At 36.5% G+C, this 27,711-nt stretch overlaps 2 protein-coding genes across 5 annotated transcripts in view; one reads left to right on the forward strand and one right to left on the reverse strand.

Annotated features, from left to right (window-relative positions):
- Nucleotides 1–1,050: 1,050 nt before the first annotated feature.
- abhd5a (abhydrolase domain containing 5, lysophosphatidic acid acyltransferase a) lies at nt 1,051–18,255 on the reverse strand. 3 transcript variants are annotated; one of them, XM_005157867.6, is made up of 8 exons: nt 18,165–18,255; nt 16,764–16,844; nt 14,337–14,422; nt 12,838–13,210; nt 9,612–9,766; nt 7,192–7,303; nt 3,937–4,123; nt 1,051–1,583 (listed from the first exon to the last, which is right to left on the reverse strand). In XM_005157867.6, exons 1-8 carry the CDS (start codon nt 18,194–18,196, stop codon nt 1,494–1,496), a joined length of 1,116 nt encoding a protein of 371 aa, XP_005157924.1. In that variant the 5' UTR covers nt 18,197–18,255; the 3' UTR covers nt 1,051–1,493. The 3 variants fall into 3 exon arrangements, with proteins under 3 accessions (XP_005157924.1, XP_003200181.1, XP_073781930.1); XM_003200133.7 differs by lacking the exon at nt 16,764–16,844; XM_073925829.1 differs by lacking the exon at nt 18,165–18,255 and having other exon boundaries at nt 16,764–16,930.
- An 860-nt stretch (nt 18,256–19,115) lies between these two features.
- Nucleotides 19,116–27,711, forward strand: part of ano10a (anoctamin 10a) — a 58,190-nt gene continuing 49,594 nt past the window's right edge. The window contains exons 1-2 of one of the 2 annotated variants that reach the window (XM_073925182.1): nt 19,116–19,292; nt 24,587–24,737. In XM_073925182.1, the coding sequence (XP_073781283.1) occupies nt 24,599–24,737 (139 nt within the window). In that variant the 5' untranslated portion in view covers nt 19,116–19,292; nt 24,587–24,598. 2 annotated transcript variants of the gene reach the window in all.

A 27,711-nucleotide genomic window follows, 5' to 3' on the forward strand; every position in this document is an offset into this window, starting at 1 on the left:
TTTGGACTATTTTGGATCGATATTCACAGTATAACTGAATCATACAGGGCCTTGAAGACTACAAAATAAAAGTCTGTTAAGATCTATGATCTGAAAATCATTCTGAGATTTAATACTTAAGCTGCATACACCATTTTTTGCAAACATATTATATAAGGCACTCAGGTATGTAATGCATGTTATTATTCTGAAACAATAATATGTTTAAACATTCAGTATATCCAAGAACAAAGACCAGAATTTATTTTTTTGAACACAAAAAAATATGCTCAGAGATATTAATGCATTTAATAATGCTTCCTGAGTTAATATACAGACAACCAAACCTGACAATAAAAAATGTCAGGTAAAACCTATTAATTTATCAAACCCAAACAGCCCTTTTGTGAATATCAATCAAAGATCTTTTCTTATTTAATATTCTTAACAATTTATGGTCGACTACTTCAAAGATTGTCTTTAGAAAATAAAATTTCAGAGTAACCGTACGTTCACAACGAAAGCGGCGAGAGCGTCAAAGTAGCCAGAAGTCATTCATTTTCAATGAGAGCCGGCGGCGTTAAGCGGCAAGGAGCGGCGCGGAGCATCTTCTCTGGCGTGGGCGTCGAGGAGAGTTGAAATCAAGTCAACTTTATGGTAATGAGCTATGACGTGGTTTGGCGGCAAGCAATCAGAATCAAGACATCCACCGCTTGATGGGAGTTCAGAGAACACAGACCTGTGAACTTTGGTTCCGACCACAGTTGTTCCCAAGTGTTTGATTATTGCGGTCGCTGGATTTTCAATTATTTACAATGTTTTCTTACAGGAACATGCATTAAATAACTTACTGGCGAGTTACTGATGTCCATTAATGTTATATAAATTTATCTTTAAAAAGCGGCAATCTCACGCGACGTGACAGTACAAAACAGTACTGCTGCTTCAGGATATTTCAGACAAATGGACACATATTGGATAAAAAGAGCAAAGCCACACTACACGCAACTTGATCTTCCATTGTTATATGAATTTGATAAGTGCGCAACATTTTCACGCTAGAAACATGTTTTATGCAGGAATGTAACTGATATGCTGCAACGGCTCCTTTAAATCAATGTAGCGAGTTTTGACGCTCTCGCCGCCGGAGCTGAAGGCAGACAGCGTTGTCGCCAGGGTCTCTCGCCGCTTTCGGTGTGAACGTACGGTAAGGGAATATTTGGAAATGTTGTTGATCTGACATGAAATGACCCAATTGATTGGCACACACACACACACACACACACACACACACACACACACACACACACACACACACACACACAAACACAAATGCTTCAAAAAAGTCCAGTAGTGGTGCAAAACATGTGGTTTTCAAACCCAGTGGCTTCCCAAATCTCCAGTCCAAATTTCATATGCAACGAAGATCATGTGTTGACATGCATGAGCCAATGTGGAGACACCATAAGCTCTGTTTGGATAGTTCCAGAAGAAAAATATACCTTCATCCCTATTCAGCTTATTGTATCACAGACATGAAGTATCTTCTGGTTGAAATCCTCAGGCTGGTCAGCATAAACATAGTGTCCGGCACCTCGTATGACCTAAAGCAATGCACATCAACACGTTTTTAGGTATACAGACAACAACTAAACATACCAAGAAAACAATGTGTGCATCAATCAGGAGTGCCATAATTAAATATGGGTGTTTATTATGAACCAGTGGCAAAGATTGTGATGTGAAATGGTGCAATATTTGCACTTGGCTCTTTGTGTATAAGTACATTACACAATGGCGATGTGGAATTAGACTAATTAGCTGAGTTTCTGTGTTAAGAGAAGTCAGTCTAGAACACAAGCCCATTCATTGTGCAAAACAAAACCTTTTGATTTTGGATTGTCTGCCAATTCCAGCAATGGCATAACTTTTGCAAGGCTACTTGCATCTATTAGAATGAATTAAAATGAAAACTCCCACCGGGTATAACAAGTTACTTGCTGAAGTTCTATCATCTAGCTAAAGCTAATTCAATGTTAATTTACTTTATGAATATGCTGCTTATCATCATGCCCAAATAAATAATAGGCATTTTTACAGTTTTCCCCCTGAGCTCCATTATAAAGATTAGGATATCTCTTTTAATCAATCTAAACCCGTGTAATTGGATTCACACAACCCATACTTTACAGTAAGACTTAAAAAGCTAAAGGAATAGTTCACCCAAAAATGAATATTCACATACTATTTAGTTTCTCTAAAGTGGTTCCAAACCTTTATGAGTTTCTTTCATCTGTTTAAAACTAAAGAAGATATTTCGAAGAATGCAGAAAACAATCAGTTAATTGTTACAGCTTTGCAGACTTCTTTAAGAAAGAGGAAAGAAAGTCAAGTAAATAGTAATTGATGAGAGAACTTTCAATTTTGGTGTGAGCTATCCCTTTAAGAGAATTCAAACCACTTAAGTAGACCAATTGCCTCAAACCATATAAGTGTGTTTTAAAAGCCACTGGATGAACACAGCATTAGGATTTATAAAAGTTATATGTACTACACAATGTAAAGTGTTATGTTATATCTATTATATAATGTATATATATACATTATATAGTGCATACATTATACAACCCCATATATAGTATGGAAAGCGCAAATAGAAAAAAAAGAAAGTTGTGATTTGACTTGTATTTCATTGCAGACAACATGAACGCAAAATATTTCATGTTTTGTCTGGTCAACTTTATTTCATTTGTAAATATACATCCTTTTCTGTCACTCAGACCTGCAACACATTCAAACAGTTGGGACAGGAGAAATTTAGGGCTTGTAATCAGGTAAATTGCTTAAATAATGATGTTATTTGAAACAGGTGATGTCAACAGGTTATTTTAAATATAATTTGGTACAAAGGCTGGACTGTCCTAGTTTCACTTTCAATTTACTAAAACTTTTACGTTAAGCTGCTTTGACACAATCTACAGTAGGTGAGAGTTCAAAGTGGCTATTAACGCCGCAGCATGAACCGCCGCCGTTTGAAATAGGTGCCGCTCTGTTTTTAGTGTATGACCGCAGTTTGTGAATGAGCCGCCAGGGGGCGCAAAGGGACGGGATGCGAACGGACAGAAATAGCCCATACAGCAGCCACTGTGCTTGTAAATGATATTAAACAATAAGTCAAAGCATTATAATTCCTTCATTAATCATTTAAAATTTGTTAACACGCTTTATTGTAAACTTTTTAAGTGCAAAGAGGATTCGCTTTGGAAAATAGAATTGAAGAAGTAAAAGACAACTAAAATGAAAGCACAAACATTTAGTACAAATAAGTAGTCTAAAATAAATAAATAAATAAAGCAGCCTAAATATAGAAAGATGTTCAGTGTTTGCTATTTTGATAGGACTAAGACAAGACATTTTCATTTATGTTTTATTTCTACGTACGTTGTAAAAGGGCTATAGACATCAAGAAAAGCAGCATCCAAGAAAGGTCTAGTCTTTTAGGAGCAAAGATTAGCAGAGGATTGCCGTGAGAAAATTATTGAAATGTTTAAAAACAATGTTCCTCAAAGAAAGATAAGAAGACATTTGAATATTTCACCTTCAACAGTGCATACCATAATTAAAAGATTCAAGGAATCAGGAGGAATTTCAGTGTGTAAAAGACACAGGCGCAAGCCTAAGCTGAACATCCGGGATCTACGATTCCTCAGGCGGCACTGCATCAAGAATCCTCATTTATCCATATGCGATATCATCAAATGGCCTGGTAAAGCTAGACTTTGGGCAATAAAGTTTATATTAACATGATTTCCCTTTCAAAATATTCATAATTCTGAACTCATATTCTGATTCTAAATTCATAACTAAGTGTAAAAAGAGGAAGGTATGACCCCTTTAAGAAATGCAGGAGTCTTTTATGTGTGGCGGTGTGTGCTGAGCAGTGAATGGAGAACTCACAATGATCTCGACATGGGAGTTTGGCCTCATTTCTTTGATTGAATTGCCGGAGTGGCCATCTATGCTGGAGCGTGAGCCATAGATCACGGTAATGGGGATGTCGTCGTGAATCAGGCCAATTCTCTGCAGCATGGGCCTCTTTGCCCAGCCATATGGAATGGTCATGTTTTTAAAGGCTGTTTCACCACTAAAAATAATAATCATAATAAAAACAAAACAAACATGTACGCCGTTATGAGCATGTCAGCATTACAGCACATATATATTATACAATGGCATTCACGTCAGAAACATAATAGAGAATAAATAAGACAGACATATAAACAGACAGAAAGATAGATACAGCCCAGGCTCATGGGAAATAAACGCCTCAGCCTATATTTTTGTATAGCGAATAATACAATGCATTTAAGCATGTTTTGGATAAAAAATCCACTAGAGGGTGCTATCTAAATTTTTGCAATTTTAAAATACACTATTCAGGGTACATTTGGTTGTATGTTTCAGATACACAGCTTTCTTGTGATTTCCACAAGGTGGCAGGCCTTGTCCTACAGCTCACCTTGCGAACCAGTGACCTGAACCCTTCCCTAAACCCAACCAATAGTGAAAAGTGCACTGCCACCATGTAGCTTTTCTATCTCTTTTGAGGAATCCTGGTCCTGATAAATAGAATGATTGAACAATAGGTAGATAGAATGATAGAGCAATAGATAGAACGATAAATGAAAGATCAGTAGAAAAATAGACAGACAGACAGACAGACAGACAGTTAGATAGATAGATAGATAGATAGATAGATAGATAGATAGATAGATAGATAGATAGATAGATAGATAGATAGATAGATAGATAGATAGATAGATAGATAGATAGATAGATAGATTAAATAGAAGATTGATAGAACGAATGATAAATAGATCAAATAACATAACTATAAATAGAGGAATAGAATGATAGAACAATAGACAGAACTAATGATGGATGGAGAAATTAACTATGGTTAAAATGAAAAATAAAAAAGATTGATAGAATGATTGATAGAAAGAACAAACAATAGAACAATAAGAAGAGAGATAGAATGGATGGATGGATAGAGAAATAAACAAGATAGAATGAAATTAGAAAAGATCGATTGAATGATTGATAGAACGACGAACAATAGATAGATAGACAGACAGACAGACAGACAGACAAGACAGACAGACAGACAGACAAGACAGACAGACAGACAGACAGACAGACAGACAGACAGACAGACAGACAGACAGACAAAACAGACAGACAGACAGACAGAGAAATGAACAATAGACAGAACGATAGATAGAATGATAGATAGATAGAACGATAGATAGATAGATAGAACGATAGATAGATAGAACGATAGAACGATAGATAGATAGATAGATAGATAGATAGATAGATAGATAGATAGATAGATAGATAGATAGATAGATAGATAGATAGATAGATAGATAGATAGATAGATAGATAGATAGATAGATTAAATAGAAGATTGATAGAACGAATGATAAATAGATCAAATAACATAACTATAAATAGAGGAATAGAATGATAGAACAATAGACAGAACTAATGATGGATGGAGAAATTAACTATGGTTAAAATGAAAAATAAAAAAGATTGATAGAATGATTGATAGAAAGAACAAACAATAGAACAATAAGAAGAGAGATAGAATGGATGGATGGATGGATGGATAGAGAAATAAACAAGATAGAATGAAATTAGAAAAGATCGATTGAATGATTGATAGAATGACGAACAATAGATAGATAGACAGACAGACAGACAGACAGACAGACAGACAGACAGACAGACAGACAGACAAGACAGACAGACAGACAGACAGACAGACAGACAAAACAGACAGACAGACAGACAGACAGAGAAATGAACAATAGACAGAACGATAGATAGAATGATAGATAGATAGAACGATAGATAGATAGAACGATAGATAGATAGAACGATAGAACGATAGAACGATAGAACGATAGATAGATAGATAGATAGATAGATAGATAGATAGATAGATAGATAGATAGATAGATAGATAGATAGATAGATAGATAGATAGATAGATAGATAGATAGATAGATAGATTAAATAGAAGATTGATAGAACGAATGATAAATAGATCAAATAACATAACTATAAATAGAGGAATAGAATGATAGAACAATAGACAGAACTAATGATGGATGGAGAAATTAACTATGGGTAAAATGAAAAATAAAAAAGATTGATAGAATGATTGATAGAAAGAACAAACAATAGAACAATAAGAAGAGAGATAGAATGGATGGATGGATGGATGGATAGAGAAATAAACAAGATAGAATGAAATTAGAAAAGATCGATTAAATGATTGATAGAACGACGAACGATAGATAGATAGACAGACAGACAGACAAGACAGACAGACAAGACAGACAGACAGACAGACAGACAGACAGACAGACAAGACAGACAGACAGACAGACAGACAGACAAGACAGACAGACAGACAGACAGAGAAATGAACAATAGATAGAACGATAGATAGATAGAACGATAGAACGATAGATAGATAGATAGATAGATAGATAGATAGATAGATAGATAGATAGATAGATAGATAGATAGATAGATAGATAGATAGATAGATAGATAGATAGATAGATAGACAGAACTAATGATGGATGGAAAAATTAACTATAGCTAGATTAAAAAAAGAAAGATTGATAGAACAATTGATGGAAAGAACAAACAATAGAACAATAAGAAGAGGGATAGAATGGATGGATGGATGGATGGACGGATGGATGGAGAAATGAACAAGATAGAATAAAAAATAGAAAAGATCGATAGAATGATTGATAGAACGAACGAACGATAGATAGACAGAGAGACTGCAATGGTACAAAATTGTTTCTTTGCCCTAAGGTACAATTCTGTTCCATAAAAAGGTACTGCCGTAGGGACAAGGGTTTGTACCTTCTTTGGTACAACATTTTACCCTTTTTTCCAAGAGTGAAGAACGAATGATAGATAGAACAAACATTAGAACTATAAATATAGGAATAGAATGATAGATAGAATAATAGACAGATAAATGATAGATGGATGGATGAACAATTGATAGAACAATCGATAGAATGATAGATTAAACAATAGAATGAAAGAATAACAGGTTGAACGATAGACAGAACGAATAATAGAACAATGGATGGATGGATTGGATCCACGTACCTTGGACTTTGGACATTAAGATGGTAGATGTATTCTGTGACTCTGTTGTCATCAAACATAGTTGCAAATTTCTTTTTGAAGTCGGGTCTCAGTGTTTGCACAAGAGTGGGACCTAAAGAGCAATTCAAACACATTTAAAAAATAAATAAAGAAATAAAAATAAAAGTTTAAATTCACCTGAAAAAATATGGATCACTCATACAATTTTTATCGTACTGTATTAACAGTTCTTTGCTCACATGTCACATGTTCCTAATGTCAGTGACTACTAATGTTCAGCCCTATTCAGAGTCCTACAGAACTTGACAGAAAACTCTGACAGAATTTCAAGGAATTGCAATGTCCATCACTCACATTGCAAAGTTTTACACATGGACATGATATGGACATACTATAGACTACTCACAATTGAAAGTGAAAGAACAATTTGAAGTTTATAACCATGACCCAGGTTGGACAACAAAAACTAGTCATTATTAAAGATTAAAATATGAATGGACATTAGAAGGTTTGTTGAAAGGAACAGGCTGAAATGTACAGTATCTTATGTAATCGGCAAATCTGTGTTTCAACCATAAAAAGATGTCAGTTATTTTTATATTTTATATCAATATATACTCTATATAATATTCTAAAAATTATCCTGTAATATTAATTCTGTTTTCTTACATTTCCTAAGAAGCATCATTTATTTTTAAGCCTATTTGTTTGCAAGTTGTGGTAATTATTAAAAGTTCTATCAGTTATCTATTATGTTTTATTGTTCCACTATACACTCACTGGCCACTTTTTTAGGTACACCTGTCCAACTGTTAGTTAACGCAAATTTCTAATCAACCAATCACATGGTAGCAACTCAATGCATATAGGCATGTGGACATGGTCAAGACGATCTGCAGCAGTTCAAACCGAGCAATGAGGAGGAAAGGTGATTTAAGTGACTTTGAACGTGGCATGGTCGTTGGTGCCAGACAAGCTGGTCTGAGTATTTCAGAAACTGCTAATCTACTGGGATTTTCACACAACCATCTCTACAGAAAATGGTCAGAAAAAGAGAAAATATCCAGTGAGCGGCAGTTCTGTGGGCGCAAATGCCTTGTTGATGCCAGAGGTCAGATGAGAATGGCCAGACTGGTTGGAGCTGATAGAAAGGCAACAGTAACTCATATAGCCTCCAGTCATCAGATTTTAATCCAATAGAGCACCTTTGGGATGTGGTGGAACGGGAGATTGGCATCATTGATGTGCAGCTGATTAATCTGCAGCAACTGCGTGATGCTATCATTTCAATATGGAGCAAAACCTCCGAGGAAATTTTTCAGTACCTTGTTGAATCTATACCCCCAAGGATTAAGGCAGTTCTGAAGGCGAAAGGGGCTTCAACCCGGTACTAGCGAGGTGTACCTAATAAAGTGTTAGTGTATAAGTGATGATACTTACAATTATACAATTTTAAATTTAATAAATATATTTCACATTGTCCCACAGCAACATTAATAAGCTATAGAGTGTTTTTTTTTACTCTAGAACAATTTAGTTTAGTGAACAATTGTTAATTCAACATAGTTTTTTCCGTTTCTAAAGTAACTCAATAGTTACTTTCCCTGGTAATGAGTTACTTTTATTCATCATTCATTCATTTTCTTGTCGGCTTAGTCCCTTTATTTATCCTGGGTCGCCACAGCGGAATGAACCGCCAAATTATCCAGCAAGTTTTTGCGCAGCGGATGCCCCTCCAGCCGCAACCCATCTCTGGGAAAGAGTTACATTTATACTGATGTAATTCAGTTACTAACTAGTAACTACTGTATAACTAATGACTTTTTTTTTCAAAGGTTACGCATTTCATATAATCACAATGCTTTCTGCCCTGGGGATAATTTAGTAACTATTTAGTAATTATCTGAAATTAAGATGAAACAAGATCAAACATCATCATGTAATAAAATAGAAAAAGAGAGTAACACACATTAAATATCATCCTAGATGAGTTATTCAACAGCTAGTTTTGTGAAATATGATCAGAACAACATTAATATCAATCTACAAACTTAAAGACACATATTCAGATCCTGGAAAACTGAAGGGTTTTGATGAAGGCTAATTTGTTCCTGCAAAACTATTTTACTGAAGCATTTCTGGAAAGGCAGAGCGATTAAGGAATGAGATATGAGCCAGGTATGATAAGAGGCACACTCCAATTACTGAGTGAATATTTTTAGTGAAATTGCCAGTGCAACATCTTGCTTAAATCTGTTCCTGGGATTTCATTAATGACAGCCTTTATTAACTGTGTTCCACATCATTTCAGATATACAAGCACATATTTAGCGCCTTGAGCTACGATTTCTCTCTCTCTCTCTCTCTCTCTCTCTCATTATTACTTTTGATTTTCACTTTAAGATAAGAATAAATCTTACCTAAAGGTCCAGCCAATCTGAGCCCAGCAAGCGGGTTGAATGGGCTCAGCATTGCTCCTATAGCTTTGATCCACACTGGAATCGGCCTGTCTTGGTTTCCTGGCTCGGGTCGCTCTGGGAAACCCCACGGTTCCACCAGAATCAGGTGCTTTACTCTTGGGTAAAGAGAAGGACGTGTTGTAATAAGTCTGTTTAGGTTCTTTAATTGTCATATTATGGCAAAAAACCTTTATGGAGATGATGGAAGCAAAGCTACATCCAGGAAATGCTGCTGAAATCTGATGCTAACAGAAAATGTTTAGAATCAAATTCTGAGGTCAAATTGCTGACGGACTTAAAGCTTGTTGGAAATGGAGAAACAGGAAGGATGTGAATAACAGTGGTTTGCACAACAGGACACAGAGACGAGTTTCTATTTATCAAGAGGAGAATATTCAGAAATCGGATAATTACGCATTTGTTTTTGAGAAAGTAGAACAACAATGACACGCAGCTAAGAAATATGTATAAGATATTATTTAGAATGTTAAAAAATGAGAACAATTGCAATCTGCATATGATTTTCCTAAATCACATGATGTCAGAGATGTTTCTTTTGCAGTTTGCTTAAAATAAAATCCATTGTATTAGTTGTCAATTGTATTCGTGTTTTGTTTTCATTATCAGGCTCAGAAAAAAACAACCCAGGCTCATTGTGGAAACGTAGTCCTGCGGACATTTCTGGATACCACGGAATACGTCCCAGTGGGTATGTACGGCTGCAGTTTTTGTTTTTGCGAATCCGCGAGAGGCCGCTGTTGTGCGCTTTTTCGCATCTCAGACGCCTCTCGCGAGTGCAGTTCGCACCCGCGCTGTTCTCGCGTGAACCCACCAGAGGCCGCAGTCCGACTGACCGGATGATTGACTGCGCGACCAGCCAATCGGCTGACCCGCCCTCCTCCTTCCCTAAACCCAACCAATTTTACCGATTGACCCGCCCGCCCGCTCACTTCCCTAAACCCGAGCAACAGTTAACAAAAACCGTCTAAAAAAAGAAAAGCCCTGATTTCACCGCGTTCTCACCCTGTTACGAAACTCGTTCACTTAATTTTTGGGATTCTGTTTTTGTCTTAGCTGATTGCTGGAACCGCTCTTCCACGGACTCGAAACCGATCGCATGGTCAACTCCTCTCTGCATCTCGAGCCTGTCGACGTTAACGTTGAGCTGAGTGGACAAACGGGTTGCAGCGGGGAAGCCCTCCACAAGGAGGTAAGCGGTCGGCCGGCCGGCCGGCAGGCAAGAGCAAAAGGGAACAGCGTCACACCATCCCGTAGCGTTTGCTTGAAAAAAATAAATGCAGCCGTACGTACCTCCTGGGACATATTCTGCTGTCTCCAGAAACGTCCGCGGGACTGCATTTTCAGAATGAGCTTGGGTTGGAAAAAAACACTGTAGCTTATCTGCTTCTAAATATACAGTAAAGAGTAGTTAGTTAGATTAGCTAAAACACGGGTCTCAAACTTGATTCCTGGAGGGCCGCAGCTCTGTACAGTTTTACTCCAACCTTAATCAAACACAGCAGATCCCACTAATCAAGGTGTTCAAGACTACTACAGACTATTAAGCAGGTGTGAGTTGGTACGTGGTCAGAGCTTAAATCTGCTGAGCTGTGGCCCTCCAGAAATTAAGTTTGAGACCACTGAGTTAAAGAGTGGTGCCAAAAAAAAGTTCAAGAAATAGATTCTGCATCGATTCTGAGATTTTAAAAATGCATCTCTATTCCAACTCAGGCTCATTCTGAAAACATTACCCCTATACACATTTCTGGAGAGTGCCAAATGCAGCCAGGAGGCTGCTGTGGACGCTTTTTGAGATGTCAAATTTCTCTCCTGAGTGTCTTTGCGCCTGCTGCTTTATGGCCTGAATAGTCTTCCAGTTCCTGCTGCTGAAAAACATCTTGTAAGGTTTTACTCTCTCCACAGAAAGCTGTAGAAGACTGGAGCTCAGACAGAGTGACCATTGGGTTATTGATCACCTCCCTTCTTCCCCGATCACTCAGCTTAGATGGACGACCAGCTCTAGGAAGAGTCCTGGTGGTTCCAAACATCTTCAACTTACGGATGGAGGCCACTGTGCTCATTGGAACTTTTCTGTAACCTTCCTCAGCCTTGTGCCTCGAGACAATACTCTCTCAGAGGTCTACAGACAATTCCTTTGTCTTCATGCTTAGTTTGTGCTTTGACATGCACTGTCAACTCTGGGACCTTATATAGACAGGTGTATGCCTTTTCAAATCATGTCCAAACAACTGAATTTACCACAGGTTATAATGATAATAATAATAATAATAATAATATATTATATTATAAAAATATTATTATTATTATTATAGAAATATTATAAAATAATTCCTTATATAGCGCTTTTCTGGGCACTCAAAGTGCTTTACACATATAGGTGGGAATCTCCTCATCCACCACCAGTGTGGAGAATCCACCTGGATGACAAGACGGCAGCCATTTTGCACCAGACCGCACACCACACACCAGCTGATTACGGAGTGTCAAGAGAGCCAATTATGATATGGGGAGGATTAGGAGGCCATGATGGACAGAGGCCAGTGGGCAAGTTTGGTGAGGATGCCGGGGTGAAACCCGTACTCTTTTTCGAAGGACATCCTGGGATTTTTAACGACCACAGACAGTCGGGACCTCGGTTTAATGTCTCTCCGAAAGATGGCGCTCACTGAGCAGTATAGAGTCCCCGTCACTATACTGGGGCATTAGGACCCACACAGACCGCAGGTTGGGTGCCCCCTGCTGGCCTCACTAACACCACTTCCGGCAGCAACCCAGCTTTCCCATGTGGTCTCCCATCCAGGTACTGACCGGGTGCAGCCCTGCTTAGCTTCAGTGGGCGACCATGTGAGAGTTGCAGAGAGCTAGCTGCCGGCTATGGATCAGTGGAAACAGAATGTAGCTGAGCTCAATTTAGAGATTCACGGCAAAGGCTGTGAATACTTATTTACATGTGCTTTTTCAGGTTTTTTATTTTTAATAAATTTGCAAAAATTAAAAAAAAAAAATTCACATTGTCATTATGGGGTATTGTGTGTAGAATTTTGAAGGAAAACGAATTAATTTAATCCATTTTTGAATAAGGCTTTATTATAAAAAAATGTGGAAAAAGTGAAGCGCTATGAATACTTTCTGTATGAACTATGTAGGTCAACCACTAGTTACAAACCTGGTTGGGTATGTGATTGCGTAGGAAGCAGCCAGATATCCTCCTAGGTTATGTCCCACCATAACCATACTTTCCAGGCCAAGTTTCTCCCTCCACTGTTCGATGGACTCCACAAACTGAATCTCAGCCTCCTGGGCATCTGTGTTGAAGTGAGGTCTGCTGCTCTGCCCAAAGCCCAGCAGGTCAAAGGCGTAAACGGGTCTCTGTTGCGAAAGGGAGTCTAGGTTCAATGCCCAGAGTCCCACACCGCCCCCAAATCCATGCAGCAGCACCAGAGGGGTCTTATTTTCTGCTGGTCCCTTAGATATCAATGTCCACAGTGAGTTTTTGTCAGAAATGTGGACAGACTGCCTGCAGAGCTTGCTTGCGATGTCTGAAAAGAATTACAGGAAAAGAGGAAATAAATGTGTTCCTTTTTTGAGAATGAACTTTAAAAAGAGCAAGTGGCTTACAAGAATTTAAGAAAAAAGGTAGCTTATAGTTAAATAATATGTAAGTTTTTAGGGTTGGGTATTGTTTGGGGCTATTTCGATACCGATGCTAAATTGATACTTTTAAAACGGTACCAAAAACGTGGAACTGATACTTTTTAGCCACAAAATTATGGTGGATGACTCTAATTAAACTATATTATTAAAGGTTAAAGTATACATCAATTCATATTTTATATATTTGAATTGAATTTCTATTGATCATACGTTTGTTAGTGTAACGAAGGCCAGCTAGTGAGTGCTGTGCAGGTAAACCTCACTCCTCTGATATCTAAAGGTGCTCTAGTGACAGACACTAGAGGCATTGGTCTTTAGCCTCCTTGTTAGAGCAACCGACTCCCATGCGGAAGGTTGTCGGTTCAATACCAACTCGGAGCGGGTTGGGTGGTGTAGGACAGGCTGGGTTACATTAGCATAAATTTAAGTTTTGCATTTTACAATTACCATTACATTAGCTTAATACTAATCTGTGGAAAGGCTGTCATCAAAATAAGAAAATACCTTTTTTCTAGGATCGAAGCTTGCTATGCGTACTAGGACATCAGTAATCTAATGATTTGCCTTCACACTTAAAGTCGACGTCATCGACTTTGCTTTAAGATTTAAAGGGCTAGCATTGCACCAGACCCCCTTAAGTGGTTTTGTTTGAAAGTGTAGAAGCTATATTTTATGCACGTATGTATCACTTTGGTTTTTATTCTACTGTACAAAAGGTATTTACATTTAAATACACAGTATTTTAGATGCCCGAGGTGGGTACTGAACATTCACTTTAACCTTTCAACTGAAGTTTTTAAGTGGCTGAAAAACACTTGCTGTACATGTAGCCCATTACAACTAAAATAATAAGCAAATGTGATATATAAAACAAATAAAAAGTAAGAAATGTGGTTCGATACATTTAATGGATTAATTAAATTAATGGACATGACAGAAGAGGACTGGGACATGTAATAATATGAACAAATGACACAATGGCGTCTGGCTAAGGACGCAATGGTTACTCACTCTGCAGCATCCTCTCTTCTGCCTGCTTCAACTGGTCCTTAGATGTTGGGCACCATGAGGGTAACCAGTCGGCACTCCACCATGACCTGGGATAAAGTTAAATCTGAAACTCTCATTCCTAATTCAGCTCCAAAGAGCAAACATGAGGCAGATAAAAACGTTGAATGAATGATTGAATGTAGATAGATAAGTACAAAGACAGACAGAGAGAAAAATTAATAGAACCATGTATAAAAAGTTTGTACATTACAGTGTCCATGTTACACTTGTGTCTTGTTTCTATTCCAACTATCTAAAAATAATTGCATATAATGACAAACAAAGAAAGTTGTCCTATTTTCAGAAATACGTAAAAAAAACAAAATGAAGCTTTTCCAAAATAAGCTGCAAAATTTTTTCCAAAATAAGGATTAGTAAAATATTCATTTTTGCTTCGGTATATTTGCAGGTTATTATGCTTATTTTAAAGAAAAACTCACTTAATTTTCACTTTATATTTCTGAAAAAAGATGATATCTTTCACTTTGTCTAGAAAATGCTTCTTTATATAAACATTTTTAGATATTTGGATGATCCAATCAGGATTTTTGCAGCCGATAGTACTGATGCCTTGTTGTGGTAATCGGCCGATACAGAGTACCGTTCTGATGCTTCAAGCTTTATAACACATGAAGTACATTTTCCCTTTAAGATTGATACTTAAGTGGAGATCTTTTCTTACCCAAGAGAATAATTTAGGGATGCTGTATTTCATCCCTTAAACAAGTCTCTAACCATTATTATTAAGTATTCATTATAAGTATATTATATTCTAATATGATTATATTATAAGACTAACAATGCAACTTGGAATGCAATTTATGCAACTAAACATGTCTCAATCAAGAAAACGTTTGGAGCGCATATTTGATGCGTAAGAAGTTGAAATGCACACCTATGAATCAAATACTTCTTTATTTAAAGGAAGTAGGTCTATAAATTACTTACGTAATTTTTACATAAAATGCCCATAATGATGCTCTAAACGGGGTGGAGTAACAACTACTTTAGAGAAGAACCCCATCATTTCTTTGTGCAAATAATATTGTTTTATACGCACATGCATAAACAATATTAATAATAATAATAAGTAGGATTTTGTTTATTTATTTTTAATTTTTGGAAAATTCCACTTTTATAATTCGACACATGCAAACCACTGCAGAAATGTTCAAACCAACAGGCTCATGTCATATACAGTAGGCTACATTTCTTAATAAATAACCTACTAAAAAATTTAAAGCATTAACATGTACTTTGTTTTTTGTTTTCACAAGCTTTGGAGGTGTAACATAAATTCCGCTTTTAAATAATAGGTTGCCTATAGCTTTCATCATGACACGGGCCACAGCTGTGTTCAAAATGACATTAGTGTCTTCAAAGTGCACTGCGAAGGGAACGCAATTGCAAGGATCGCTAAAAATGTTTTTTTTTTTTTTTTTATAATTTCACGTTTAAATGTTGGAATGCTCTAAATTAATAGGGCATAGGGGGATAAGTGGAAATAGAGCACAGCCAGGAACTATGTTTTTAACTACAGCTCCAGTGGTGTAGTTGCAAGTGTACAAGTTTGCAACTCGGTTTGTGAATGTTCGTTGGAACGATGGATTTGGGTAATGCCAAATCAACAAATTATGTTTGTAACGAACTTGCGACCTTAGTTGGCTAACGATGGTTTTCAGAAATGCACCACAGATCAGCGAGTACCAATCAAGTCATTAGATGTGATTATCAATCCGATATCGATCTCTGGTTGATCAATCAGAGCCCTAATTTGGACTAGAAATTAAACAAAAAAACTGCAGTGAATTATATGATAGTTCAATACATTACTAAACTATTACAAATATCTGATGGTATCAATAAATAAATAAATAAATAAATAAATAATGCACATTTATTCAACAAACTCATATACTGATTAAAAAGTGATGATTCTTAATGTCCCAAAACTTAAATGAAACCAAAACAAATAAGAAGTCCACTTTCTATAACACATGCAATGTTATGCACTACATAACGGTCATAAACCATGTCATCAACATGTCATCAAATATAATGTTATAATAACTGATTTAATAACTGTTTGTAATGAAAAAAATTCAGATTTTTTAAATGCTCCTTGAGAAATGACACTAAAACACTATTAGGAAAAGAAGAAAAACCACAAAGAGAAGAAAACATTTAGTACATCCAATCAAACTATGTGAAAAAAAAGATTTGAAGATTTGATTTAGAAAACCGGTTCCCATTCAGTAGCCTATAGGTTGTGAAAGGACTGTGTTTATGTAATAACATGAACACTGTAAAGCGACCATATACTGATGCGTTACATGGTATGGACACTTAGTAGAGTTAGTCTGTAAATTATATTTGGACATATTTTACCTTACTTTCTTGTCCAAGAAATAGAAAACGCTGTAGAAGAGACTATGAATACCAAGTAATATCAGTGCACGCTGTGCCAGTCTAAAGCCAAGAGAATGTGAAATCAAACGTCTGTCAATCAAAGACATACTGTAATAATTATATCACAACACACACACACACACACACACAATCAATACAGGCAATTAATTATTAGAGAGTTTGGTGTTAAAAGAGAAATTAACATGTGAGAATGAAAAGAAAGAAGTAACATGCAGACATACACTCACACACAAACACACACGCACTCGAAAAAATTATGTTTGATGTTTGTTCAAACTCATTCGTTCATAAATTTTCCTCTGGCTTAGTCCCTTTATTCATCAGGGGTTGCCAAAGCGGAATGAACCGCAAACTTATCCAGTATTTGTTTTACACAGCGCATGCCCTTCCAGCTGCAACCCAGTACTAGGAAATACCCATACACTCTCAAATTTACACAGATACAATACGGCAAATTCACCTATATCGCATGTCTTTGGACTGTGGGGGAAACTGGAGCAACCGGAGGAAACCCACGCCAATGCAGGAAGAACATGCAAACTCCACACTGAAACGCCTATGATTATGAAAAGTTCTGTATGATTTATACACTTTTGAGAGGTGGGAACATCAGCAATGTCCTCGTAATATCTGTGTAATAAACTTTTGTGTCCTGAAACACACAATGATGTTTGCTGTTTGTTCAAGCTACTTATTTAACATAAGCTGAAAAAAAATTCTTGAGTTTTTATTTTTATTTTCTTTTTTTTGTAAAAACTGAATTGTTTTTATGTTCAATCCACCTAAATCTGTAACTCAATTCCTTCATGTTGTGTCAACACAAATCCCAGCATTTTTCAGGTTTGTTTTTTAGTGCAGGTTTATTTTTCATTAATTCTTAATTTTGGGGACATTCCATAGGTTTCCATTATCTTTATTATCCATTATATTCTATTATTATTATCCATAAATCCAACCCTCACAGGAACCTGTTTAATTTTATTTTCTAAAAGGAAACTCTGTATGAAAAGTTCTGTATGATTCATATGCTTTTGAGAAATAGGAACATCAGCAATGTCCTCATATTTCACCATCTCCTTGTAATATCTGTGTAATATCCATGTCATTATAAACATTTGTGTCCTGACACACACACACACACAGAGAGAGAGAGAGAGAGAGAGAGAGAGAGAGAGAGAGAGAGAGAGAGAGAGAGAGAGAGAGAGAGAGAGAGAGAGCAGCAAGGTTGACTGCAGTTCACTTAGTTTGCAAACTCAGGTGAAAATAAAGAGCAACAATAATAACGTACATTTGATATATAATAAACAGCATTAAGGACTTTTTATATAAATACTTATGTGTTAAGAGCGTCACACTCACCCGGTGTCCGCTAACACAGTCTCCTCAGCCATGTTTTTAACACAGTGTTGTTCTGTCAGACCTGTGCCACAGTCCGAATCAGGAACATACTGTTCTTGTGAGTCGAATCTTTTAACTGAATCAATCGAACGAGTTGAAAAGTGATCTGAACGAACCGAATTAAGTCACAAAGGCAGTGCAGAGAACCAAACATAGCAAGAGATTTTGAGAACAAGAGAATTACAAATTGACAAAAAGAAAAACAGTCAGATATTAGGGATTATATTTTTGCACGAGGACATAAAAATGCTATTACTAAATAAAACAAAAAACAAAAAAACATTATTTGATTCGCTAAACAGTTCTACTATTTCCGAAACACATTACAAAATACATGTATTTTACTTTGTGATTGCTAAAAGAAAACAAACGCTATATTTAAAGAACATAACCAGTCACATAAATCTTCCTAATTTCGTTGTAATTTCTGTAGTGTATCAACAAAACAATTATTAACTTGGTTTAATTACTGTTTCGAATTCAGATTGTGCCAAACTAATTTGTTAATTCGGAACGACATGCATTATGCCTTGTGAATCAATTAGTTCTAAAGAACCGGCTCATTAAAAAAAAGTGATTCACTAGTGTAGATCACGTGACAGAGCGTCAACAGTGAACTCTGATCTACACTTCCCAGTTCTGTAGTGATTATTATCAGCATTAAATGTACAGTTCAGAAGTCGTTTTTTACAGCACACGACCCATTTAAAGCCATACACAATTTGCTATTTTATTTAACGTTAACTCTCTGATATAAAAGTATAATAGCGTGCATGCGAACAAGCCAAATTATCTATTATTTCAGGCACTTTTACTAAGTGCACGATTAAATCAGTGTTGATAAATCACTTGCTCATTCGTGTTTGTATAGCAGGCTTGAGCGGCGGGTGGGTGTGATCTAGAATTAGGGCTGTGTCATCTCGGTGACGTGGAGGAAGTCAGCCTCAACTTTAAACCTCTCCGACCCATACACTTCAAATATCACACTAACCGAATCAGGGGTTTTAAATCAACCGGTTTAAATGGGTGTCTAATGTGCAGGACTGACGTCTATTCGCATTCCGGGCAGCTGATCGCGCGTGCAACACTGTGAGTATACACAGTTTGTTTACATGTCAGTGTTCAGGCCTGACACACGCTTTGTATCATTAATATGCTGTTTAAAAAGCGTTTAGGTATCGAAAAGCGGCAACGAAAGTGACAATTGTAGGTTAACTGTCTGCATGTTTGTAACTGTGGTCTCATATAGCCTTGCATTTGAGTGTTTCCTTGTCGGGCATGTGTGTTTAGCTCCGCCCAGTGATCTGTCATGATGAAGATGAACTCAGATGACTGTCAGGACACTCAAGAAAAGGATTAGCTGTGATGAGAATCACATGCTGTATTTCCCATATCCACAAACTCTGGGAAACCGCTTCAGGTTTATTATTTTGTGCATCTTTCTTTGCCACACCTTTGGTACTTCTCCCCCTTTTTGTTTCAAGATGAATTCCTCTTCAAATATAACGTAATGTTTCCTTTAACAGCTTATGCGGCATTTTAGAAGATGGAGGACTGCCCTTTTTATCAGATACTGTACAGTACATGCATTATTAATCTCTTTAGACAGTGTAACAACAGCAGGTAGATAGATGTAAACAAACACAATGTGCCATGTCTTACTCCTTTATCTGGAATTTATATTGATTTAAGTTGTTATTTTATATACAGTGGTCAACATTCAATGTGGATCAAAACATTTCATGTCCTAAAACTGTTCAACAGCATTGATTATTGTCTTGGGACAATTTTAAAAACTCAAGATTTGAGTTATTCATCAACTTCAAATGTTGTCTACTGTATGTTGCCGATGTTCTAGCTATAGTTTACTCAAAAATGTACATTTCCTCACTACTTTCCCCCCTCACCATTTACTCCATTTGCTTATGTTTATGATTTTTTTTCTGTTGAACACAAAGGAAGATATACTGAAGAATGTTGAGAAAAATAGGCATTCACATCTAGGGTCTGTTCTTCGTACGTGGATTACTCAGTTAGCTGGATTTGGATATTGACGATTTGACATGATCCAGGATCGTTTCGTTCTTCAAAGCTGATCCGAGAGTTGTTGTCATGGCAACAGTTCTGCTAGGTCAAACCTGATCGGGAGCAGGTTCATTCATATAGACAGGATTAGATCGGCTCAGTTCAAGCAAAGAAAATAGATAAAGTATTAATCGAATTCTGATATTTTCTTACAGTAGTAGTTATATACACTTGGGAAAATAGTAAATATTTTTAACTATATATATATATATATATATATATATATATAAAGTTATAGTTATTAATAAAATAAATAAAGTTATATAAATTAATAAAACGTATGCAATCTGCACCCTCGAAATGAAAGTACAAAGACTGCCACCTCGTGGTGCAAAGAGAAAACTTATCGATATGAACTTTTTAGATTGCTTTAGTACAATTTGTGTATAATAGAAATGCACAACATAAAAAAATAAATAATACATTAATGCAGTCGTAAACATGTTTTGATAGTTAATATGACGGTGATTTGATGCTTCACGAAAGTTGCAGACGCCTTTACCAATATGAAAAGGCTTTTGTAAACATCCAGTTATTCTTTACACCGATTAAAAAATGGTTACTATAATAAAGAAAATCTTTTCTAAATGTGGAACTAAATACATTGATATGCACTGAAATACATGATGAATACTCTTGACAAATGAAAGTGTAAAGCCTGCACAACAAATGTGGAAAGTTATTGCGTGTCATATTTATCAAACCATACTGCTAATTTGATGTAATTTTGCTCACATGGATAATTGAATATTAATCAGATGATGTCATTACGCTGCTGTGCCGTCAGCCAATCGTTGCATTGCTGATCATGATTTCGAGGATCGATAGATCTGTCCTTCACAACACACGCAGCGATCTCAGATCAGTTTATCCAGACATTTAAATCTGATTCGCGAACTTGTTTGAAGAACCAAATTAGCGAGAGATCAGTGATCAAGATTAAAAGATCCAGGATTTGCCAAATCATCTTAGATCATTTAAGTGAGGTACGAAGAACGGACCCCTATAGTAGGAGCAAAAAGCACCATTAAAGTTAATGGGTGCTATGCCGAGCTAGTTTTCTTCCCATGCTGATAAACTTCCGGTGGCCTGTTATTGTGAACTTTTTTCCATTTTATAAGGTTCTCTTTACAACATTGATGTTGTAATGTCATTAAAATACATTTAGTTAAACAGACTTTGGTATTCATTTAATTGCTCAAGCGTAAATAGAGACAAAAAGCCGTTTACTCGCACACGTCCGTCAGAATCGGCAGGCTAGCGCCGAAGCTCCATTGAATATACTGGGGTAAAATAAATGCTCATAATATAAAGACATGGCGGGGGAAAATGTAATTTAATGCATTGCTTCTTGTACAATCTGAGACCCACTTTATATCGGATATCACTCAGCTAGTGGAGATCGCGGATTTTTAAAGAAAACAGCCCTTGAACACGCCGTTTTTTGCATTGGCATACTGTTCACCGGAAGCGCTTAACCCAGGTTACTGGCAAATTAAAAGTCCTATTAGCATGCTTCGGCATGTACCCTATTTTACCCTGACATACTTATTTACCTTATTGAATTATTTTACCCATTAAAACAGCTTGTTATGCAGCTTGATGTTGCAAACTGATATTTTCATGTTATATTATTCTACTTTTTATGGATAGTCGTGAACACACTTGTTTGTAGAGCAAGTGGTTTGACCGTTTATTAATCTTTGTTTTTTTAACAAAGACAACTGCATCAGAAGTTCTAAAACAATTGCAAAAACGAGCGCAATTCAGCAATGCAGAATAAGGTCAATATTTTCCTTTGTGTTTAACAGAAGAAAGAAAAAGTGGAAGATGAGTAAATCATTACCGTATTTTCATTCATCTGTAGTATATAAGTAATAATAATAATAATAATAACAATAATAATAATAATAATAAATAAAATAATAATAATACAATAAAGTAAAATAATAATTAGGGTTTCTTGCATGTAACCCTATTATTAGAGGGTTTCTTGCATGTACAGAGTCTCTCAAAATATTACTGATGGATTGAGGTCTGGACTTTGATTTGGTCATTCCAAACTGTTCCGTCACCTTCCTCTGAGCCATTCTTTTGTGGATTTGCGTTCATATTTTGTTTTACATTCTTCTTAAGGATTTCTTGGTGCAGAATCCAGCTCTTAAGCAGTGAGTCAACTTTCTGAAGGATCTTGATCTTTGAGAGATTTGTTGAGGACAGATAGATGTAAAGTTGTACTGAAACTTCTCAATTTGTAGATCGTTGTATGTTTTGTGGGATGAAAGATAGTTTGGAAATACCAGTAAGTCACATAAGAGTGTTTAAAAAACGGTTTGTTTACCTCAAAATGTAAATTGTCAAGTGTCATCATTTACTCGCTCTAATGTCGTTCCAAACCCTTAAGAAATTAGCCAGTTTTTGGGACACATGAAGCAATTTTTAAGGGGTCTGTACCATGAAACTGGATTAACTGGCTAGCAAGTTCATTTTCAATTTAGTTTGCAAAAATCCTTGGTTTAAGGTGCTATGAAGACAAACTGACTCTAAAGGCCATGTGAGTTTGAAATTTACTATGTTTGTTCTGCTAAAATTGTTTTTCTTTAGGTGAACTATTAAGGCTCCTACACACCGGGACGCTTTTAGTTTGCGTTTATCGTCTGCGTTTTACGAGACGTTTTTCAGTATTCAAACCCAATCGCTTTTCATTGGCGTCAAGCAGTAGAGTATGCAAAATCACTCCTTGACGTTACATGGCGCTACACGGCGGCGCATCAAAACAAAAAAACAAACATAAGTTTTTTTTTTTTAAATGATGTTTTTGCACCTGTCGTTTTGCGCATTGGTGTGCGCAGTCACTTTGACGCCCTTTATTAGTCACGAGGCGTTGAACGTTGGCGGAAAACGCGAGCAAAAAACGTCTCGGAATGCACAGACCTGTAATCTGTGCATACTAATCTGCTGAAGAAAAAAAAGTTTGTTTTTGGTAATCTTCAATAAAAACCTGACCTTTTGCTTCCACATTTAAAGTGGTGGTTTCCTCAGTTTGACGGCTTCAGCTACAATAAAATTCTTAACCACGCCCCACTTACCGTTTGGTTGATGGGAAGGAATGATGCGCAAAAAGAAATATAGATATTTTGCTCCGGCAGTGGAAGTCATCTTCTCCTCCTACATTTCAAATGTGGATTGCAGACATGACTTCAGTTATACAGATCGAAAGATTGAGATTTCTGAGGACTCATTCTATTGAAAAATGTTTCAGTGTTTGGGGTTTATTTCTTAACTATCTGGATGCGCAAAGCCACTCAACCTCTGAGGATTCTTCAGAGACTTCATTTATTTATTTACATATTTAATTAGTTGATTTTCTGTTGTCACTTGCTAAACGATGTTGTGATTGTTATTTGTTCATTGACCTATTGTTTGTCCGAGACAGTGCCAAGTGTTGTGTGTGTTTGTGTGAGCGTATGAGTTGAAAAAAATCCAATTAAATATAATTATATATATATATATATATATATATATATATATATATATATATATATATATATATATATATAAATAAATATATATATATATATATATATATATATATATATATATATATATATATATACATATATATATATATATATAAATTATTTATTTATATATATATATAATATATAATAATTTATAATATATATATATATATATATATATATATATATATATATATATATATATATATATATATATATATATATATATATATATATATATATATATATTTATAGTAAAAGTACTGATACTGCACTAATTTCAGTATTTGTAATTAGTTACTTTACACCACTGTGTGAATATCCAAAAATAGCAAGTTCTTCATCAGGTGGTAAAGATTTGATATAAGCTTTAGAATACCAATCAAATATGCTTGACCAAAATGTTTATAACAAAGGACAAAACCAGAAAGCACGGGAAGTTGTGTCTTCTGTCACTTTGCACCTGTCACATAATGGTGATAGTGAGTCATATTTAATGTTACATTTTTATATGTCTGTATTATCAAGAAGTACACATCATGTGACGCAACACTTTTTTTTTAAACCAGCCATGACTTAATTGTTCGAATGACCTATTTGCATGACTGTTCAAAGTAACATGAAAACATTTCCATAAGCAGTTATGGATGCAAATAAGACTTCTGATATGAATAAATGCTCGTCTGATGTGAAGAACTGAATGCTGAGGAGAGTGTTATGTATTATTTATGCTTTTTTTTTTTGACCCTTGTCTCTCTTTGTGTGCTTGTAACACAGGGATCAGGAAAAATGCAACTTGGCTTGTCGGTTTCTGACAGTGATGCGTCTCCGTTCACCCCTCTGGTGGTCCTGGAGCTTGCTCATGACACTAAAGCAGAGGCCATCGCTTGGTTACTAAACAGAATCAGAGACAAGCAGCGTAATGGAGGTGGGACTCGTGGCATTTTACATCTCGGGATATGAGGTTGACAGAAACTTCTTGTGCCTTGTGAAGTTGTTTAAAGTCCATTCTTTGTTTTTTTGGGCTTCTGTCAGTGTTAGTCACTGCGGCAGCAAATTTGAACCTTGCCCTTCATGGAGGTCTAGGACATTGAATATGAAAATCTGCCTTTAGAGAAAATACAAATGCTTCTATTTTCAGTTACTTCATGAAAAACTGACATTGGAATGTTTTATTTTTCTGCGATACACGTTGAAATATTGAGAGTAATTTCACCAGATGACACAAAGCGCTCTGTTTGGGGGGGGGGGGGGGGGGTCATTATTTTAGAGCAGTTGGGATCATTATGTAGAAACAAACTATAATAAACCAACAACATACAAAAATACACATAGACAATGCTTTATAGTTTTCTGGGAGTCTGACAGTAGTCAGGTACACAAATTGAGTAGTCAAATGTAAAATAACACTGTAATCTTCTTGGTGTGTAAATATAGTGTCCATAGTCATATTGGGGTGATATAATACCTGAGGTCTATGTGAGTCCTAATGCCCCAGTAAAAGTGAAGGGGACACTACACTGTCAGTGGGCGCCGTCTTTCGGATGAAACGGTAAACCGAGGTCCTGACTCTCTGTGGTCATTAAAAATCCCATGGCACTTCTCGTGAAAGAGCAGGGGTGTAACCCCAGTGTCCTGGCCAAAGTCCCTCTATCGGCCAATACAATAATGGCCTCCCAATAATCCCCTTCCACCGAATTGGCTCTATTACTGTCTCTCCACTCCACCAATAGCTGGTGTGTGGTGAGCGCACTGGCGCCGTTGTCCTGTGGCTGCCATCGCATCATCCAAGTGGATGCTGCACACTGGTGGTGGTGTGGAGAGACCCCCCTCATGATTGTGAAGCGCTTTGGGTGTATGGCCATACACAATAAATGCGTAATATAAAAACATTACATTTACATTACATAATAACAATAAGTCTCTTTTTTTAAAGCTCATGACATTAAAAAAGATCCAAATTGCACAGCAAATGGGATTAAAAGATCTGTTCAGCTCTCTGTGATCATCAGTTATTATTAAGTGTGATCACGATTGAGTTTTACAACTCTAAAAGGGTTTTAAATCAGTGCATGTTTGTAATGAATTTCAGCGATTTTACTTTAGCACCACAGCCACATGTCACTACAATTATAAAAGAAGAGACTTTAATCCTAGTTTGTTGACATTAAATCAGGTTTATTTTGTACATTAACATAACAGATATCAAGACAGCAGTGGATATATTAACGTGTATCCTGTCACATTTGCCGTGCAAAAAATGCGAAGTTGGGGGTGCATGTGGGGGTGTGTGCTTGAACTTTGCAACAACATTGTGTGTGACTCATCCTTGCAGAAAGGCTTGAATTAACTCCACAACAAATACATCAAATAATCATTGGGAAGATTCTTACTGTTGTATTTCTCACAAATGTTACACAAGATCCACTTCATGTCTGTCACTGTTTATCTGACACAGCTGGAGATTGAGGCACACTTGGTGGCCGGGGAAAACTAGCATTAAAGGCACAGGCAACAAAAAGAACTATAATGTGTTTAGAGCAGAAAATCCCAATATTCTGAAAGGTAAAATAAAAAATCTGGTGGCATTTTGAGCTGAAACTTTACAAAAACATTCTGGAGACACAAAAGACTTCTCTTAAATCTTGAAAAGGGGGTAAAATAGGTGCCCTTTAATAATGAAAAAATAAAACAAACAGATGGCAGCCCTCACAGAGACTGCCGCCAAACTGAGAGCAAAAGTAAAACAAAGTGTCCAGACCTTGGGCCTCATGTATCAACGCTGCGTACGCACAAAAACTTTGTGTACGCCAGGTTTCACGCTCAGAATCGCTCACGTTTGGATTTACTAACAATGAACTGAACGTGGGAATGTGCGCAGGTTCACGGCAGCTTTTTGGCTGGCGTACGCACATTTTTTGTGCGTGTCTGTTTTATTTCCATTGGCGACTCCTAGAGGCAGTTGTGTTAAATTCTTCTCTACAAAGTGTCTGATCCTTGCAATGGCAGCTGTATGAGACGGGTTCATTTAGTAGGTATGTAAGATTTCCATACCATACAGTTGACCAGCTAAACATTAAAGCACAATTTGCAGCGGTCGCCTGTTTTCCCAATGTAATCTGAACGATCTACTGCACGCACATTGCTATAAAGACACTATCTGAAGATGAATTTGCATGCGTGAATCAGAAACATTTCCATTCAATAAATGTGCAAATAAAATATGATGCACAAACTTATTAATGATTCCTACTAGTCTTTCTCGTGATAAATAGTAGGCAAAATATGATATGTAGCGGGGGAAAAAAAAGAAGAAAGAGTTCATCAGACGCTGGATTCGAGCCGAGTTCATGCTCGAACGTGTCAAAACATGATCACATGTGTCTTACGAGCGCGCCACTGAGACTGTTAAGCGTCCTGCAACATTTTACAGATATAAACCAGACTATTTCTTTTTTAATTCACTCAGTGCGATGTTCAGACCCAACTGTGTTAACCGCATCAGCTAAACTCTCCCACTCTATTTTTTTTCTTTTGTTGTTAATTCCGAAAAACAAACTTGCAAATAACACCGCTTTTCTCCGATCTACCTCCGAAAGCAGCACCTCCAATTCACATTCTGTTCAAAGTTTCTCTTTTTGCTTGGTATTGCCTTTGCTTTTTCGTTGGGTTTTACCATTAGCATAGTCATTAGCATATTCATACGGGGGAGGAGGCAGGGAGGGGTTTTGTGCTCGTGCATGTTGCGCTCAGTTTCACGTTCATTCGGATGTACAAAAGAATATGCGTGAGACTCGGCGTACGCAGTGTTTCATACATCTGAATTTTTTTCTGCCTACGCACATTTACAGCTTTGTGCGTACGCAATGTTTTAGTAAGATTTCCACGCAAGTCTTCGTACA

The sequence above is a fragment of the Danio rerio genome, chromosome 16 (genome assembly GCF_049306965.1).
Source record: "Danio rerio strain Tuebingen ecotype United States chromosome 16, GRCz12tu, whole genome shotgun sequence".
NCBI classification, from domain to species: domain Eukaryota; kingdom Metazoa; phylum Chordata; class Actinopteri; order Cypriniformes; family Danionidae; genus Danio; species Danio rerio.

Coding starts and splice junctions, on each gene's coding strand:
- abhd5a (XM_073925829.1), bottom strand. CDS start 16,891: ATGTCTTTGATTGACAGACGTTTGATTTCACATTCTCTTGGCTTTAGA. Junction 14,423..16,763: donor TTCTTGGACAAGAAAGTAAG/GTAAAATATGTC, acceptor ACTTTATCCCAG/GTCATGGTGGAGTGCCGACT. Junction 9,767..12,837: donor GCAATCACATACCCAACCAG/GTTTGTAACTAG, acceptor TCTTTACCCAAG/AGTAAAGCACCTGATTCTGG.